The sequence below is a fragment of the Salvelinus sp. IW2-2015 genome, unplaced genomic scaffold (assembly GCF_002910315.2).
Source record: "Salvelinus sp. IW2-2015 unplaced genomic scaffold, ASM291031v2 Un_scaffold2282, whole genome shotgun sequence".
Taxonomy (NCBI): Eukaryota; Metazoa; Chordata; class Actinopteri; order Salmoniformes; family Salmonidae; genus Salvelinus; species Salvelinus sp. IW2-2015.
Window position 1 is genome coordinate 38,380 of NW_019943609.1, and position 20,710 is coordinate 59,089.

General features: G+C 41.3%; 1 protein-coding gene and 1 pseudogene across 1 annotated transcript in view; both read right to left on the reverse strand.

Annotated features, from left to right (window-relative positions):
• Window positions 1-4,517, reverse strand: part of LOC112073521 (androgen receptor) — a 6,649-nt gene extending 2,132 nt beyond the window's left edge. The window contains exon 1 of the mRNA XM_024140798.2: window positions 2,770-4,517. Within this exon, the coding sequence (XP_023996566.1) occupies window positions 2,770-3,623 (854 nt within the window). The 5' untranslated portion in view covers window positions 3,624-4,517. The remainder of the gene's footprint in view (window positions 1-2,769) is intronic.
• Window positions 4,518-5,256: 739 nt separating this feature from the next.
• LOC112073523 (moesin-like) lies at window positions 5,257-19,721 on the reverse strand (annotated as a pseudogene).
• Window positions 19,722-20,710: the final 989 nt, after the last annotated feature.

Sequence of the window (20,710 nt, forward strand, 5' to 3'; positions counted from 1 at the left end):
CACACACACAGATGATTGATTAGACAAGACTTACGTGGTTGTTGTGTGTGTGTGTGTGTGTGTGTGTGTGTGTGTGTGTACGTGTGTGTGGTGTGTGTGTGTTGTGTGTGTTGTGTGTGTGTGTGTGTGTGTGTGTGTGTGTGAGAGAGTGAGGTGAGTGAGGTGCTGCGTAGATTCCCTCACCTGCGAGGAGGTCCTGTCAGACAGCCGAGGCCTAGCGAAGAACATAAGAGAATCCCATGGAAGTTGTTGAGTTTCTCTTGTCCTACCAGGTCCACCTGGGAGGAAATGAACCAGAAAACTTAGGTCGCGACTAACTAGTCTGTGTTACTAAACTAACTAGTCGTGTTGACTAAACTAAACTAGTCTGGTACTAAAAACCTAAAAACTAGGGGGGTCCTTGGTTGGTTAAACCTTAAAACTAACTAGTCTGTGTACAAACTAAACTAGTCTTGTTACTAACTAAACTAGTCTGTGTTAACTGAACTAACTAGTCTGTGTTAGCTGAACTAACTAGTCGTGTTACTAAACTAACTAGTCTGTGTTACAAACCCTAAACTAGTCAGTGTTACTACATTACATTTACTAAACTAACTAGTCTGGTACTAAAACCAACTTACGTGAGGAACACAACACAGAACATGTACAACCCCGGCCAAATCTCAAGCACCCCCGCAAGCAAAGCTTGCCCAATTCCCCAAAGACTAGAGGCATTAAAGACTAGAGCATTAAAGACTAAGGCTTAAAGAACTAAGGTTATTAAAACTAGAGCATTAAAGACTAGAGACATTTAAAGACTAGAGGTATTAAGACTAGACATTAAAACATAGGAGGAATTAAAGACTAGAGGTATAAGAACTAGAGTATTAAAGACTAGAACATTAAGACTAGAGGAATTAAGACTAGAAGATTAAAGACTAGAGGATTAAAGAATAGAGAGACATTAAAGAACTAGGGTTATTAAAGACGTAGAGGAATTAAAGAGACATTAAAAGACTAGGGAATTAAAAAGGACTAGAGGTATAAAGACTAGAGGTATTAAAGACTAGAGGATTAAAGACTAGAGGAATTAAAGACTAGAGGAATTAAAGACTAGAGGTATTAAAGACTAGAGGTATTAAAGACTAGAGCATTGAAAGACTAGAGACATAAAGACTAGAGGCATGAAAGACTTAGAGACATTAAAGACTAGAGGATTTAAGACGTAGAGCATTAAAGACTAGAGGGTAAATAAGAACTAGAGGAATTAAAGACAGAGGAATTTAAAGGACTAGAGGAATTAAAGACTAGAGGGTATATTTAAAAAGACTAGAGCATGAAAGACTAGGAGAAATTAAAGACTAGAGAATATTAAAGATAGAGGTATTAAAGGACTAGAGAACATTAAAAGACTAGAGAATTAAAGATAGAGATATTAAAGACTAGAGACATAAAGATAGAGGAATAAAGACTAGGACATTAAAGACTATAGGTATTAAAAGACTATGAGACATTAAAGACTAGAGGAATTAAAGACTAGAATATTAAAGACTTAGGAGACATTAAAGACTACATCACCCCACAGCCTTGGCAATAAGTCTGATATTATTATTAAAGCTGTAATATATAACTTTTTGGGCAACCCGACCAAATTCACATTGAAATGTAAGTTATAGATCTGTCATTCTCATTGAAAGCCAGTCTAAGAAGCGGTAGATCTGTTCTATGTGTACTATTTCTATGCTTCCCGTTCTTAAGTTTCGTTTTTGTGCACCAGCTTCAAACAGCTGAAAATACAATATTTATGGTTATGGAAAATATATTTCACAGCGGTTTAGATGGTACAGTTATTTTCTACACTTTACTTGCTTGTTTTATCACATTAACTGAAATTAAGCAAACTATTAGAATTTGATCAACCAGGAAATGTCTGAGCGATTTCTGCACAGTGCATCTTTAAGTGGTGAGTGTTGTCTAATGTCCTACTGGGCCTTGTGGATTGAGACTAAATACACCTGGTTAGTTGAAGGCCAGAGGAAAGTCAGCTGGAAGCCTATTACTCTAATACTCATTAAATAAACACTGGTTAGGAAGGTAAAAGGTGGTGTCAGAGCCAGACACACTGCTGAGTAGTAGTCATGAGACCGGCCATGCTGGAAAGGACAGTGGCAATAACCTATCACTTGCAGTCTGTCCTCTCCAGCATGGGGATATTGTAGTGAGTCTCTGTGGCAGCTGGTGCAGGGAATTAGGTCATTATAACAGATAGCATAAATGTTATTATAATCTGGGTGGTTTGAGCTCTGAATGCTGATTGGCTGACAGGCATGGTATCAGACAGTATACCATGGGTATGACAAAACGTTTATTTTTTACTGCTCAGGAGTTTGCGGTATATTTATTTAACTAGGCAAGTCAGTTAAGAACAAATTCTTATTTTCAATGACAGCCTAGGAACAGTGAGTTAACTACCTTGTTCATGGGGCAGAACGACAGATTTTTATCTTGTCAGCTCGGGGATTCGATCTTGCAACCGTTCAGTTACAAATCCAACGCTCTAACTCTAACCAGATATGGCCAATATACCACAGCTAAGGCCATATACCACACCCCCTCGTGCCTTTTTGCTTCATTGAATTTGACATATTATAACATCTGATATTACTGTTGTTTTGTTATGATTACATAGTTAGAGAAGCTCCCATTGACTTGCCTCTGGTCCGCTTGGTCTTATGTGAAAACAAACAAAGAAACAATTTAAATAAAATGTCTTATAAAGAGTATATCTACCTCAGTCTGGCGTCAGCACCCATCCATCCAGAACTCTCCTTCTTGATAGCGGAGTGATACACTTGTTGAAGACCGCTTTCATGCATCACACTTTGGTAACTTTGCTCCTGGACACGACCCTCTTGTGACATCCCATGGTCATAGTCCTGATAGTTAACCCCAGGGGGACAGACTTTACGTGCTCCACAAGACATGCAATTTCCGTTGTCCAAATATTTACAGAACCAAGATCCACCCGCCACCGGACAGGGTCCCTCGTGCCCTGGTTCGGTTTTGTTAAGGCTGCTTTTGATGAGGCCATTGACGGTCGATGGATCCGTATAATCCCTACCGAATAACGTGTCTGGGGCGTCTTTACGGAATGGAGAACTTAAAGGTAACAGTTCGTCAAACTGAGAGGGCACCGAGAGCGCATTAGCGTTATCCAGATTCACGAACATGTCCGAGTTTTTACGGAGACCTCGGGCCATTTCCAACTCGTGCATAGGCCTCGTCACCTTCCATGCGCTGTCCCTTTCGCGCTCCAGGGTCTGTAAAAAACCGACATAATTTTGTCCACAAATGTCTTGATGTACCTCGAACGATGGCCTGAGTTCATTTGATTGAAGTATCGTTTTCCTCTGCATCTGGGTGGTTAACTCTGAGGTCATACTTGCGCCAGCTCCAAACTCTGGAGATGACTCCTCGGAGACTGAAAAACGGTTTCCATGATTTGGGCCGCTGTCTGCAGAGAAGGCAGGGCCGCTCCGTCCATTATCCACTATCTCGTTTAACTGCGAACTCAAACCTAAAGACACTGACACCGCGTCACATAACTCCTTGGCTGTATCTGATATATTGGTGCAACTCTGCATTGTTGTTTTGATTTCTTCCTAGGCGCGGACAGTTCCAAAAAAAGACGCGCTCTCGAGGTCTCCGGTTTTCACAGTAGGCCTAAAGCACGAGGAGCTACTACATTTTTTCCCGTGGGGAGAGTAGACGCAACTACGTTAAATCGTAACGTAACCGTGTAACCAGAGACTCCTGTTATGTCGGGCCACCACCTATAACCTCCCCGAGCTGAACTACGGGAGACTACAGTACATGAACAACAAATCCCTTCTACGCCTCTGCGTTTCGCTCATTCGTTGTGACCTCGGGGAGGGAAACGCTGGCGCGTGTCCAAGTTGTGACTCGTGTAGGGTAAAGTGCATTCTCTACCGTGTTATTATTGTGTGTTTATAACACCGTGTTCTACATCTATCAGTTACTTATTTGACCGTTACAATTCTGACTGTAAAGTATATTTAAAATATATTTTTAATAAAGTTGTAGAGAGACTGAGTGTTGTTGCTGGTTCGTCTTATCTCACAGTCAAAACAGACGTGTGCACTCTTCCTCTTCCTCTTCCTCCAGTGCAATAACACAACAATAGTGAGTTGTCCGTGTTTTTCTGACCCACAGACACTCCTGTAATCTGTTTAGAAACAGTGAATGAGCGATATGGCACATCCGTTGTTCTGTTTGTGTCACATGACAGCAACGTGTCAGCTGTCATAAGATGACTAACAATTATATGGCATCTGTTATGACAGCATTTTGAACTTATGTAGCCTATCTTACAACGTAACTTATTTTCCTGAAAAATGTACTTACTATGACTGAAACTGGTTGTCCCACCTAACTATATGTGCTCTTGAGTGGCGCAATGCGTCACTACAGATCCTGGTTCGATCCCGGGCTGTATCACAACCGGCCGTGATCGGGAGTCCCATAGTGCAGCGCACAATTGGCCCCGCGTCGTCCAGGTTAGGGGAAGGTTTAGGCCGTCATTGTAAAATAAGAATTTGTTCTTAACTGACTTGCCTAGTTAAATAATGGTTAAATATTAAACAATTTTAAGATGAATTCACTAACTGGGAGTCTGCTCTTGTAACTGAGCTGTTCAATGGCCTACTTCCCACAGAAGATAACTGTATTTTCCCCAGAGAGGGATCTTGTCTTCCAGCGTAGTAGACCTCAGATTTCATAACACTTTAAAAAACTAAAAGACGATGTTGATTCAACGTCAGGCAGCCAGCTGCAATAGGATTGTGAGTTTTGCTCGAGAACATTCTTGTTGAACAAACTCACAATCCTATTGCAGCTGGTTGCCTTACAATTCTACGTCGAATCAAAATATATATATATTTTTTTACAGCGCTTACTGTTTACTATCAGTCATAACAGGCCTACTGAAAAACACACACTCCTTACAAACAAATGTCACACACATACTGCAGACACACACACACACAAACACTGCAGACACAAACACAAACACATGACACACACACACACAAACACATGACACACACTGCAGACAAACACATGACACACACACTGCAGACACACAAACACACACAGGTCAATCATAATAGCCTATAACAGATGACGAGAGTGACAATCATAACAGATGACCAGAGTGAAACAGTAGCTATATGCACAGCATGCAACACATATTCAATGTTGGTTAATGGTATTTATTTGACTCATAGCAAAACACTTAACAAATTTGGTGCTCATTTATATCTGCGAAATGACATCCGTTTGTAAATATTGTAAATAACCTCAAATCGTTCCTCTCACTAAACTATGCATACAGAAAAATATGTTTTTTAATAGTGTATCAGCTAAGGATTATTTTGCATAGATGCATTTCAAGATTGCAAAAACCAAAAGCAGCAGAAATGACGATGTAGTAATAATATAATCACTCACTTTGATTGTTGTACTAGTCGCCTACAGTCTGTAGTCGACAGAATTTGACTTTAGCAAACATAAATGTAATACGTTACAGCCAGTAGATGGCAATCTTTAGTCACGGTAGACAAAACGCTACTGGGGAGAGGCAGTGGGTGCTTACAAAGTCAATAAAGCAATGTTGACGTTATAATTACACTGTACCTGCCTATATGACTTCCATTCAAATACATATATTCAGTACAGACTCTTGTTCTCTCTCTCTCTCATTCACTCATTCTCTCTCTCTCACATGGACTCGAACTCGTCGATGCGTTGCTTGGTGTTGCCCTGTCGTATCTGACGGAGGGTCCTGTACTTGTCCCGGCCGGCCTTAACGTTCTCCGCGTGGATCAGGTCGTTGGGAGTGTTCTTACTGTCGTCTCGAGCGCTGGCCAACTCACTACTCAGGGCCTGAGGACAAACGGACAACAAGGACACAAATAAACTGGTGGAGCATCAACATAATGTACTAAAACATTGGAAGGAATGTGTAGGACATGTGTAGGACATGTGTAGAACATGTGTAGGACATGTGTAGAACATGTGGTCTCAGAACCATATCTCTCAGCTCAGAGCGGGAGGACATTTTTAAATTTAGTCAGGATGGAACCCAACCAGGTATAAAGGGTTATTGTTAGGTTAGGGTCATAGGTTATATGTTAAGGTAGGGTCTGACCTTTGTATAGCCATTCATTCTTCTGGGCCTCTGTTATGGTCATGAATTAGGGTCATGGGTTAGGGTTAAAGTTCATGGGTTAAAGGGGAACTCCACTCAAAAACTATCTTGTGGTATTTGTTTGATTAGTCCACTGATGTAAAATGTAAAATGTAAATGTAAATGATGATACAGTTACAAAATGATTAGCATGTCAGCAACCAAGTTTTCAAGATATTGGACTTTCAGGAAGCAGTGTTCACGTCATCACGATGATGTGTCCCAGTGACACTTTGCTTCTTGAAAACTTGACTGCTGGCCAGTGACACTTTGCTTCTTGAAAACTTGACTACTGACAATGCAAAACATTTTGTGGGACTAATGGGAAAAAAGTTCCTAGAGTTCCCCTAGGTGTTTCTGACCTTGAGGTGTTTCTGTAGCCGTTTGTTCTTCTGAGCCTCCGTCATGCGTTGCTCCTCGCTGCGGTCTCTGACCATGCCTGGTGATGTCAGCTCGGCGCTGGCCTCGGCGCTGCTCTCGTCGGTCTCGTCGTGGTCCCCCTGCACAGAGTCCTGGATGTGGACACTGATGACTTTAGTCTTCAAATCAACCTCCACCATGACCGCCAGATAACAAACACACATGACCGCTCACAGTGGATTACCCTATCGCACGCACGCACGCACGCACGCACACACACACACACACACACACACACACACATGCTCGCTCAAATTGAAGGACTGTAGTTAGATAGAGGGTTGCGCCAACACACACACACATTAATTTATTCTCTCTCACCCTTTTCTGCCACCTCTTTGTGTCGTCGTCCTTCTCCGTCTTTACGTCCTCCAGAAGGGAGATGTTAGGGGTCAGCTCAGCCAGCTCAGTGGCCTGGAAAGAGAACCTTAGAATAATACAGGAGCCTCCTAATGTGTCTGTGTGTGGTGTCTGTCTGTGTGTGGCTGTCTGACTGTCTGTGCATGTGTCTGTGTGTGGTGTCTGTCTGTGTGTGGCTGTCTGACTGTCTGTGCATGTGTCTGTGTGGTGTCTGTCTTGAGACTCTGATGTGAGTACGTCTGACTGCGTGTGTGTGTGTGTGTGTGTGTGTGGTGGTGTGTGTTGTGTGTGTTGTGTGTGTGTGTGTGTGTTGTGTGTGTGTGGTGTGTGTGTGTGTGTGTGTACCAGGTTCTCCTGGTTCTTCATCTGGCTTCTGACTGCTGTAGGGGGATGCCTTGGCCTCTTCCGCTGCCTTGCGCTCCTTCTCCAGAGCTCTGCCTCCTCCTGAGCAAACGCCTTCTCTTCTCCAGGTCAGGGCCCTGCGAGTCTGCTCCTCCAGCTCTACACACACACACACACACACACACACACACACACACACACACACACACACACACACACACACACACACACACACACACACACACACACACACACACCCACCACACACACCACACACAACACACACACAACACAACACACACAAGACACACACCACACACATAGAGCACAAAACCCATGGACACAGCACACACACTGTCAGACGACGAGAAAGAGTCTGACCTTCCTGAGCTTTCTTGGTCTCTTCCTCAATCTGTTTCAGTCTGCCCATCAGCTCCATGGTTTCTCTGGCGATCTTTCTGTCCCCTTCTCCGCATTCTCTCTCTTCTTCTTCTCGCTCTCAAGCAGAGCTCTGGAACGAGGGATATGAGGGATGATAAACACCTGCTAACAACATTATCACTCTCTCTCTTTCCCCCTTCCTCTCTGTCCCACTTCTCCATTCTGTCTCTTAGTTATCTTCTCCTCGCGGGCCTGGGCCTTCATCTGCTGGACCTGATGGAGTCTGGCTTCCTCTCCTCATGTACAGGTCGTGGTTCCCCATGCACAGCACCAGGATACGCTTGTTGATCCTAGACGAGGGGCGTAGAACACAACATCCTGGAAACAGACCCAGTCACCACAAATGTACTTATCATGTGCCTCTTGTACTTATCAGTGCCTTGTCTTGTATTATCAGTGTCTCTTGTATTATCAGTGCCTCTTGTACTTATCAGGCCTCTTGTACTTATCAGTGCTCTTGTACTTATCAGTGCCTCTTGTACTTATCAGTGCCCTCTTGTACTTTACAGTGCCTCTTGTACTTATCAGTGCCTGTTGTACTTATCAGTGTCTCTTGTACTTATACAGTGTCTCTTGTACTTATCAGTGCCTCTTGTATTTACCAGTCCTCTTGTACTTATCAGTGCCTCTTGTTACTTATCAGTGTCTCTTGAAAAAATAGAAGTGACCTTTATTCTGTCATTAACAACGTGTTCTATCGGAGGTTTGAATTATACCAAATATACAGCAGACAAAGAAACAGAGGTGATGTACCGGTGCTTTCTTGTCAATGGGGCTTTATAACAACTTCTTGTCGTTGAAGGAAATGTTTCTGATCTCTCCTCCATGGGAAGCCGATCTTAGGGGTCATCCTATATAAAGAAAACACTGTAGAATTTAGTTCACCTCCAAAATCAAAGTTCATCCAATGTTTTCAGACTTCAAAAGTAGTCTAATATCATGATGAAACATACGGGGAATTCAGATGTAGTTAAAGTTCCTACTTCATTGTGTTCTGGTATATGTTGAGGCCCAGAGCGTCTACCCCCAGCCACAGCTCTGAAACCCTTCTGTTGTTGATGCTGAAGTAGATTGACTCATACATCTCAGATCCTGAGCTATCTTCAGAATACTCCCCATGGCATCCTCCTGGGGACAGACAGATACAAACACATGTACAGACCAGATAACAGAACACACACGAAAATCAGTGGGAATGCAGCTAACGTAATACTTAGCACATTCTACATACAATCAGATGTAATATAAGTAAGCCAGTGTTAACTTGGATTGGACTGTGAGTAGAGAGGACAATGTGATCCTACCTCAGCACCCCCTTGTGCTTCCTCATGCCACACCTTTCCTTTATCGTTCTGATTCTCCCACTGCTCTTTGTTTCAGCTTGTGCCTGCTCCAGAACCCTGGGGGTAGAGGACACGAAGACGGGTTCAATTAGGGGGTAGAGGGACACCGAGAAGGGTTTCAATTAGGGGGGTAGAGGACACGAGAGAAGGGTTTCAATTAGGGGGGTAGAGGACACGAGAAGGGTTCAATTAGGGGGGTAGAGGAACACGAGAAGGGTTCAATTAGGGGGTAGAGGACACGAGAAGGGTTCTATTAGGGGGGTGAGGCACGAGAAGGGTTCAATTAGGGGGTGAGGACACGAGAAGGGTTCAATTAGGGGGTAGAGGAACACGAGAAGGGTGTTCAATTAGGGGGGTAGAGGACACGAGAAGGGTTCAATATTAGGGCGGGTAGAGGACCGAGAGGTCATAGGGGGTAAAGACCGGAAGGGTCAATTAGGGGGTAGAGAACGAGAAGGGTTCCAATTAGGGGGGTAGAGGACACGAAACGGTCAATTAGGGGGTAGAGGAACGAGAAGTGGTTCAATTAGGGGGGTAGAGGACACGAGAGAGGGTCAATTAGGGGGTTAGAGACACGAGAAGGGTTCTATTAGGGGGGTAGAGGACACGAGAAGGGTCAATTAGGGGGTAGAGGACACGAGAAGGGTTCAATTAGGGGGGTAGAGGACCACGAGAAGGTGCAATTAGGGGGTAGAGGACACGAGAAAGGGTTCAATTAGGGGGTAGAGGACACGAGAAGGGTTCAATTAGGGGGGTAGAGGACACGAAGAAGGGTCAATTAGGGGGGTAGAGGACACGAGAAGGGTTCAATTAGGGGGGTAGAGGACACGAGAAAGGTTCAATTAGGGGGGTAGAGGACACGAGAAGGGTTCAATTAGGGGGGTAGAGAGAGGACGGTAGACTAGCGGTTAAGAACGTTGGGCCAGTAACCAAAAGGTCGCTGTTTCAAATCCTGACAAGGTGAAAAAAATATGTTGATGTGCCCTTGAGCAAGGCACTTAACCCTAATTGCTCCTGTAAGTCTCTCTGTATAAGAGTGTCTGCTAAATGAAATGGAATTGACCCCAACACTGATCTAAGTATGGGAGACAACAATCAGAGGAACGTTCAGGGAGACTTGGAATAGATCTCTCTTCAAAATGATCATAGAAGATCAACAAATTCAGTGGACCGTTTCACCAGTTTAGCTTCTGTTTGTGGGCTGAGGTATGTCACACAGGGTGACAGGGAGAGACGACACACCTCTGGGGAAGCAGCTTGTCCCTGCTGAGGTAACCAGGGAAGTGGTAGTCCTTCTTGTAGTCTCCATGTTTGGTCTGAACAGAGTAGGAGGCCAACAGCACAGCCGTCTCAGGAGGACAGTAGATATCATCATTCAGGATGCCCTCCTTTACCTGCAGTGACAAACAGTGTGACCAGCTCCTGTGTGTGTCTGACCTGTGTACATCCTTATACACATACATGTATGTGTAGGGGAGAGTGGGGTAAGTGGAGCCACCCTTGTTTCTAGGAAACCATACATAAAATGAATCATGTGACCAAATATTTAGGAAGAGGTCATCATTTCATGGAGTCTGTGAAGTAAGAAACCACATGGAAAAAGTGGTAAGCAAGTTAGGCCCAGTATTTATTTAGCACAAAGTCAAATGTAAATACCTGTGTTATAGGTTTCATGATGCTTGTATCTAAACCAAAATAGATCGTTTTAAGATGTTCTATAGATCAGTTGGGGGTCTTTATAAGCTACAATATGAGGTCCTAAACCTGGCATGAAAGTGCATCCTTGTAGCTGTATGGGTTAATATAGTCAAAATGTTTGCCTTAGGTGTTACGGCTGTCCTCGCTGACAGAAGGTGTGGACCAAAACGCAGAGTGGTTAGTGTTCATTCTTTTAATGAAAGTCAACAAAACACTTCAAAATACAAAAACAACCAACGTGACAAAACCGAAACCGTCCTGTGTGGCAACAAAACCTCCACAGGAACAAACAACCACAAAACACAAGTGAAACCCTGGCTGCCTAAGTATGATTCTCAATCAGGGACAACGATTGACAGCTGTCTCTGATTGAGAATCATACCAGGCCGAACACAAAATCCCAACATAGAAAATCAACCATAGACAACCCACCCAACTCACGCCCTGACCAACTAAAATAAATACAAAACAAAGGAAAACAGGTCAGGAACGTGACANATAGAAAATCAACCATAGACAACCCACCCAACTCACGCCCTGACCAACTAAAATAAATACAAAACAAAGGAAAACAGGTCAGGAACGTGACATTAGGGTAAGTTGAGCCAATGGTCATGGAGTAAGTTGAGCCAATGGCCACCGTACCCCATACAAATGATGATTACATTTTGTCCGTTTTATGTATAATGTGCATAGTATTTTTGCAATGTATCATGCATATGAACTCAAATAGTATTTTTTTTTTATTGTTAAAGAACAAACATCCTCATGCCCCGTGTATACAAACATAAAACAAGCAGAGTTCTAGTCCCCTTGAGGTTCTTCAGAGAGCAGCCAAGGAAATGAGAGAAGGGAAGAAGTCCATTAGAGCAGCAGCAAGGGATAAAAACATAGACTGAATGACATTGAAGAGGTACTATGGTGGAGAAATTACAAGATTATGTTGCATCGAGTGGTTGTTTTATGCAATAGCATAGGCTTCTATTAGTACTCGCTCATCTGTGTCTGTGTGACCTGAGGGGAGCCTCTGAGGCTTATTCGCTGACAATTGATTTAATGGGTTGGTGATAAAATGAGTTGGTGTTTGTGTTCTGTAAGGTACCGGGGAGAGAGTTCTGTAAGGTACCGGGGAGAGACGGCTCGGGTATGAGAGGATAGTGATGAGGAACCTTGTCTCAGGGGCCAAACTCTGGTTTCTATACAATAAGAACAGTCTTCACAGCAAATGCTATCTGGCTGGGGGAAACTCCTTTCTCATATATCAAGTCTCACATTTTGACCCATTCCACACATCTGTTGTTTGTCATGTAGACTAAGAGTGTATATCTTTGCTATAAAAGATATTTGTATTCATTCGTTCTATGTCAGAGCTACTCAAAAGTGTTTGGTCGACCAGCCTCACTCGCTGTTTTATTAATATCTTTTGAGTAAAGTAATATCCTGATTGGTGATTGACCTTGTCTCTCCTCATTAATGATTAGAATTCCACGACAGTACATTGCCAAAAAAAGATAACGAACATGTACCTGGGCCTCTGGGCCTCAATATGAATGTAGGTATGCATTTAAGATATACCATACACCACACCCCCATTCCATGAATTCAACTTTGACCTACCAGCAACCACTGTCACAGGACACCATCACCGACTTACCCCCAAGGCGGCTCAACGTCCCCTGTCCCTATGCTCAACATACCCCATAAGTTGTGCCAAGAGGTCAACTCCAATGTTTACATGAATTCTGATTATTTACAACAGAGATGGGCAACTTTGAGAGCCGGCCCTGGCCTTTTGAGGGTCCTAAATTACATTTTGTTGTTTTAAATGTTCCTAAGTGAAATGTTGTGTAGACCCTTCTTGACAGCGGAGAGAAAATGGGACATTTTAGTAGAGAAATGCTGTAGTGAAATGCTGTAATTCTACACATTTTGACATGGGGCAAAGAAGATTTAGCAATTGTATAACTAATTCCATGCAATTCTACTGATTTTGTCATGGGGTGTAGAACATTTTCTTCAGTTTTACAGCTAATTTCCTGCAATTCTTCACATTTTGTCATAGGGTGGGGAGAAATGCTTGCAGTTTTTAATATGATATCTGAGTGAGAGTTACCTAGTATTGACTCAGTGCTCTTTATAAGAGCCTATTTGGGATTTTTACCTTTGATATTGAACATTGCATTGTTGAGGAAGAGCTTGTAAGTAAACATTTCTATGTACTGTTCACACATGTTGTATCCTGTGAACGTGACAAATAAACTTTGATTTGTGTGTGTGTCTGGCCAGCTCATGTGTGTGTGCGCTTGTGTGTATGACCTGCAGGAAGAAAAGTCGTTGCGTGGCCTCTTGGATCAGTTCCTCAGCTACGTCTTCAGGGTAGAACTTGGCCCTGAACTTTATCAACAGAGGGTTCTCCCTGCGTACATCCTGAGCTGTCACCTGGGGAAATTGCAACAACATGAGTGAGTAAATAAGTGAATGAATGAACGTGGAAGTGTGTGAGACAGTTCTGTATGTTGTTACTGTCTGAGCAGAGTAGTGAGGATGTACTCACCCTCTTGTTGAGTTTGAGCCAGGTAGAGAAGCCTTTGCTGTCCTGGTACTGTAGGCCAAAGAACCAGGTCTCTCTCAGCCCGATGGTTTTCACTATCTACACAACAATGAAGAAGAAGAAGATTGTCCGTAGTGCAGGAAATAGAGATTTGTCTGTCTATCTGTACGTCTGCCTGTCCGCCAGTCTGTCTGTTCGTCTGTCTGTCTGTCAGTCTGTCCGTTCTTCTGTCTGTCTGTCTGCCCGCCAGTCTGTCCGTTCGTCTTTCTGTCTGTCCGTCCGTCTGTCCATCCGTCCGTCCGTCAGTCTGTCTGTCCATGTACCTGGTTGAAGAGTTGTTTGCCAGTGGTGCTGTGCAGGATGGCGAACTCCAGCTCAGCGTCCATGGTGGTGACGCGAACATTGATCTACCAGAGGGCATTCACATAGACACAAACTGGAGTATGAATGGGAGGAGAGAGAACTTAATAGCCTATTAAAATATATAGCTAGAGTAATGGTTAGTATAATGGGTAGTATGGCTTATAATAGGGGACAGGCATGCAATGTACTAAGGGGCTAAGCGAATTGTATGTCTCTTACTGTGATTGTAAAATGGTGTGCTAGGTTTTTTGTGAGGTAAAACGCCCCAAAAATATAATATAATTATGTTTCTTACATTTTTCTGTTCAACCTGCAGGATCATCCAATCGCAAGTGGTCGTAGGCGACTACAATCAAAACATGAAGTCCACAAGGTATTTTTAAATGTGAAATATTGTTTAGGGAGTATTCTCAGAACAGAATCGAATTGAGAGTATTCTCAGAACAGAATCGAGTTGAGAGTATTCTCAGAACAGAATCGAGTTGAGAGTATTCTCAGAACAAAATCGAGTTGAAAGTATTCTCAGAAAAGAATAGAGTTGAGAGTATTCTCATAACAGAATAGAGTTGACAGTATTCTCAGAACAGAATAGAGCTGAGAGTATTCTCAGAACAGAATAGAGTTGAGAGTATCGCAGACAGAATAGATGCTGAGAGTATTCTACAGATAGAGTTGAGAGTATTCTCCGAACAAAATAGAGTTGAGAGTATTCTCAGAACAGAATAGAGTTGAAAGTATTCTCAGAACAGAATCGAGTTGAGAGTATTCTCAGAAACATAATAGAGTTGACAGTATTCTCAGAACAGAATCGAGTTGAGAGTATTCTCAGAACAAAATAGAGTTGAGAGTATTCTCAGAACAAAATAGAGTTGAGAGTATTCTCAGAAAGAATAGAGTTGAGAGATATTCTCATAACAGAATAAAGTTGAGAGTATTCACAGACAGAATAAAGTTGAGAGTATTCTCGAGAACAGATAGAGTTGAGTAGTCTCAGAACAGAATAAAGTTAGAGTATTCTCAGAACAGAATAGAGTTGAGAGTATTCTCGAACAAAATCAGTTGAGAGTATCTCAGAACAGAATAGAGCTGAGAGTTCTCAGAACAGAAATAAGTTGAGAGTATTCTCAGAACAGAATAGAGTTGAGAGTATTCTCAGAACAGAATAGAGTTGAGAGTATTCTCAGAACAGAATAGAGTGAGAGTATTCTCAGAAACAGAATAGAGTTGAGAGTATTCTCAGAACAGAATAGATTGAGAGTATTCTCAGAACAGAATAGAGTTGGAGTATTCTCAGAACAGAATAGAGTTGAGAGTATTCTCAGAACAAAATAGAGCTGAGAGTTTTCTCAGAACAGAATAGAGTTGAGAGTATTCTCAGAACAGAATAGAGTTGAGAGTATTCTCAGAACAGAATAGAGTTGAAAGTATTCTCAGAACAGAATCGAGTTGAGAGTATCTCCGAACAAAATAGAGCTGACAGTTTTCTCAGAACAGAGAGTTGAGAGTATTCTCAGAACAGAATAGAGTTGAGAGTATTCTCAGAACAGAATCGAGTTGAAAGTATTCTCAGAACAGAATAGAGTTGAGAGTATTCTCAGAACAGAATCGAGTTGAAAGTATTCTCAGAACAGAATAGATTGAGAGTATTTCAGAACAAAATAGAGTTGAGAGTATTCTCAGAACAAAATAGTGTTGAGAGTACTCTCAGAAAAAAATAGAGCTGAGAGTATTCTCAGAACAGAATAGAGTTGAGAGTATTCTCAGAACAGAATAGAGCTGAGAGTATTCTCAGAACAGAATAAGAGCTGAGAGTATTCTCAGAACAGAATAGAGTTGAGAGTATTCTCAGAATAGAGTTGAGAGTATTCTCCGAACAAAATAGAGTTGAGAGTATTCTCAGAACAGAATAGAGTTGAAAGTATTCTCAGAACAGAATCGAGTTGAGAGTATTCTCAGAACATAATAGAGTTGACAGTATTCTCAGAACAGAATCGAGTTGAGAGTATTCTCAGAACAAAATAGAGTTGAGAGTATTCTCAGAACAAAATAGAGTTGAGAGTATTCTCAGAAAAGAATAGAGTTGAGAGTATTCTCATAACAGAATAAAGTTGAGAGTATTCACAGAACAGAATAAAGTTGAGAGTATTCTCAGACAGAATAGAGTTGAGTAGTCTCAGAACAGAATAAAGTTGAGAGTATTCTCAGAACAGAATAGAGTTGAGAGTATTCTCAGAACAAAATCAAGTTGAGAGTATTCTCAGAACAGAATAGAGCTGAGAGTATTCTCAGAACAGAATAGAGTTGAGAGTATTCTCAGAACAGAATAGAGTTAGAGTATTCTCAGAACAGAATAGAGTTGAGAGTATTCTCAGACAGAATAGAGTGAGATATCTCAGAACAGAATAGAGTTGAGAGTATTCTCAGAACAGAATAGATTGAGAGTATTCTCAGAACAGAATAGAGTTGAGAGTATTCTCAGAAACGAATAGAGTTGAGAGTATTCTCAGAACAAAATAGAGCTGAGAGTTTTCTCAGAACAGAATAGAGTTGAGAGTATTCTCAGAACAGAATAGAGTTGAGAGTATTCTCAGAACAGAATAGAGTTGAAAGTATTCTCAGAACAGAATCGAGTTGAGAGATTCTCCGAACAAAATAGAGCTGACAGTTTTCTCAGAACAGAATAGAGTTGAGATATCTCAGAACAGAATAGAGTTGAGAGTATTCTCAGAACAGAATCGAGTTTAAGTATTCTCAGAACAGAATCGAGTGAGAGTATTCTTAGAACATAATAGAGTTGACAGTATCTCAGAACATAATAAGTTGAGAGTATTCTCAGAACAGAATATAGTTGAGAGTATTCTCAGAACAGGAATAAATGGAGAGTATTCTCAGAACAGAATAAGAGTTGAGAGTATTCTCAGAACAGAATAGAGTTGAGAGTATTCTCAGAACAGAATATAGTTGAGAGTATTCTCAGAACAGAATAGAGTTGAGAGTTTTCAGAACAGAATAGAGTTGAGAGTATTCTCAGAACAGAATAGATTTGAGAGTATTCTCAGAACAGAAATAGAGTTGAGGGTATTCTCAAACAGAATCGAGTTGAGAGTATTCTCAGAACAGAATAGAGTTGAGATATTCTAGAACAATAGAGTTGAGAGTATTCTCAGAACAGAATAGAGTGAGAGTATTCTCAGATCAGAATAGAGTTGAGTATTCTCAGAACAGAATAGATTGAGTATTCTCAGAACAGAATAACGTTGAGAGTATTCTCAGAAAAGAATAGAGCTGACAGTATCTCAGAACAGAATAGAGTTGAGTATTCTCAGAACAGAATAGAGTTGAGGATATTCTCAGAAACTGAATAGAGTTGAGAGTATTCTCAGAACAGATAAAGTTGAGAGTATTCACAGAACAGAATAAAGTTGAGAGTATTCTCAGAACAGAATAGAGTTGAGTAGTCTCAGAACAGAATAACGTTGAGAGTATTCTCAGAACAGAATAGAGTTGAGAGTATTCTCAGAACAGAATAGAGTTGAGAGTATTCTCGGAAAAAGTATAGTTGAGAGTATTCTCAGAACAGAATAAAGTTGAGAGTATTCTCCGAACAGATTAGAGTTGAGAGTATTCTCCAAACAGAATAGAGTTGAGAGTATTCTCCGAACAGAATAGAGTTGAGAGTTATTCTCAGAAACAGAATAGAGTTGAGAGTATTCACAGAAGAGAATAGAGTTGAGAGTGTTCTCAGAACAGAATAGATTTGAGAGTATTCTCAGAACAAATAGAGTTGAGAGTATTCTCAGAACAGAATCGAGTTGAGAGTATCTTCAGAACAGAATAGAGTTGAAGTATTCTCACAAACAAAATAGAATGAGAGTCTCCGAACAAAATAGAGCTGAGAGTATTCTCAGAACAGAATAGAGTTGAGAGTATTCCCAGAACAGAATAGAGTTGACAATATTCTCAGAACAGAATAGAGTTGACAGTATTCTCTGAACAGAATAGAGTTGAAGTATTCTCAGAACGAAATGAGTTGAGAGTATTCCAGAACAGATATAGTTGAGAGTATTCTCAGAACAGAATAGAGTTGAGAGTATTCTCAGAACAGAATAGAGTTGAGTTAATTTCTCAGAACAGAATAGAGTTGAGAGTATTCTCAGAACAGAATAGAGTTGAGAGTATTCTCAGATCAGAATAGAGTTGAGTATTCTCAGAACAGAATAGAGTTGAGTATTCTCAAACAGAATAGAGTGAGAGTATTCTCAGAAAAGAATAGAGCTTGAGAGTATTCTAGAAAAAAGAGATGTATTCTCAGAAACAAATAGAGTTGAGAGTATTCTCAGAACCGAATAGAGTTGAGAGTATTCTCAGAACAGAATAAAGTTGAGAGTATTCACAGACAGAATAAATTGAGAGTATCTCTCAGAACAGAAATGAGTTGAGTAGTCTCAGAACAGAATAAAGTTGAGAGTTTTCTCAGAACAGAATAGAGGTGAGTATTCTCAGAACAGAATAGAGTTGAGAGTATTCTCAGAACCGAATAGAGCTGAGAGTATTCTCAGAACAGAATAGAGTTGAGAGTATTCTCAGAACAGAATAGAGTTGAGAGTATTCTCAGAACCCGAATAGAGTTGAGAGTATCTCAGAACAGAATAGAGTGAGATATCTCAGACAAAATCAAGTTGAGAGTATTCTCAGAACAGAATAGAGTTGAGAGTATTCTCAGAACAGAATAGAATGAGAGTATTCTCAGAACAGAATGAGTTGAGATATTCTCAGAACAGAATAGAGTGAGGTATTCTCAGAACAGAATAGAGTTGAGAGTATTCTCAGAACAGAATAGAGTTGAGAGTAATCTCAGAACCGAATAAAGTTGAGAGTATTCACAGAACAGAAAATAGTTGAGAGTATTCTCAGAACAGAATAGAGTTGAGTATTCTCAGAACAGAATACAGTTGAGAGTATTCTCAGAACAGAATAGAGTTGAGTATTCTCAGAAGAGGGGAAGGTTTATTCTAGGATCCCATGACCCACACAGAACTGTAGTGTAGGTTTCTATTCTGGCAATCATTGTTTTAATGTCAATCATGTTAGTGAAAGTTCTCACATTGTGTGGACAATAACGTTTTTCTAATACATTCTAATCTACCCCAGGTAACCACCGCTAGGGTTTCTGAGGTGGTTTTTAACACTGATTATGGAGCAAACTGGAATAAAGTTACGAAACAGCAGAGATCAGAGCGGACCAGGCCAACTAGGGAGGCCCATAAGTAGTCCAATTCTCATATGTTTAATGTTGATCATATCGGTCTATTCTGGCCAGAATACTTCAACCACAAAAAATATGGAATGTTTCTACAAGTAAAATGTTTATATTACTCAAAAGTGCTAAGATATAAAAAGATACAAAATTGAGTGAAATCACTGTACTACAAGTATCACACAGAACGATGTACTGTTGTGTTGAAGCTCAAACTTCTAAAAACCATTTGTGTCTGATTTGAGTGGTTAACAAACAAACACTTAACTTTTAACAAACACGGCATAACTCAGGGTAGTAACATGGTAAGCCTTTAAAATGGCTGAAAATCACAACTCACTAAATCCATCAAACAACAAAAAACAGTCAAGAAACTAAGCACTGTGTCCAGAACAGATCTGTCCTAGAATAAACCTTTCTAGACCATTATTCTGTGTCACAGAGAAACAGAGACATGACTATGGGAAAAAGTTGGCCTTGTCTCACTGTCAAATGCTAAATGTACACAATCGCACACTAATCTTACACATACAGCCACATCTTACACAGACAGCCACATCTTAACTTCAAACCAGATGGTGTAGGATAAAGAGAATAAATGGATACTCACAGAAGACATTTGTAGATCTTTAATCTACTATGTTATTAAGTTCCTGAGAGGTCCTTCTTTAGGCATTAGCTTCCTCTCCACATAGTCATATGAAAGTGCTTGCAATATTCACTGGGATTATGGTGAATTTAAAAAATCCATTGTTGTGTTCTCAGGAATAATCCAATGGCAGCCCAGGAATCTACCTCAAGGTGGATTAGGGCGGTGTACTAACACTTGACCCTCACAGGCCCACCGCAAAATGTTACCCAAGACACTAATTTTACATCCACCTTTAGAATACAATAATTTCGAATGAGATATATGATAAGACAATGTTGATAATATACTGTAGTACTGCCTTAACACTAGACCACATTGCCACTAGCCAAGGTAAAAGTACTAACTAAACCCAACACTCAAGGCATTTATTCCTAGTTCTATGTACAGTTGAAGTCGGAAGTTTACATACACTTAGGTTGGAGTCATTAAAACTCGTTTTCAACCACTCCACAAATTTCTTCTTAACAAACTACAGTTTTAGCAAGTCGGTTAAGACATCTACTTTGTGCATGACACAAGTAATTTTCCAACAATTGTTTACAGATGTCACGACTTCCGCCGAAGTTGGCTCCTCTCCTTGTTCGGGCGGCGTTCGGCGATCGACGTCACCGGCTTTCTAGCCATCGCCGCTCCATTTTTCATATGTCCATTTGTTTTGTCTTGTCCCATACACACCTGGTTTTCATTCCCTAATCAATCTACATGTATTTAGCCCTCTGTTTCCTATCATGTCTTTGTGTGTAATTGTTACTACCGGAGATTTATCCGGGGTTATGGCCAGGTTGCTGCTCCCATTACCTCACTGCTGAAGAGGGGTCCTGTACGGTTGCAGTGGTCGGCTGAGGCGGACAGGGCTTTTGGGCAGCTAAGAGCTCTGTTTACTTCGGCTCCCGTACTGGCCCATCCGGATCCCTCTTTGGTATTCATAGTGGAGGTGGACGCGTCTGAGGCTGGGATAGGAGCCGTGCTCTCACAGCGCTCGGGTGCACCACCGAAACTACGCCCCTGTGCTTTCTTTTCGAAGAAGCTCAGCCCA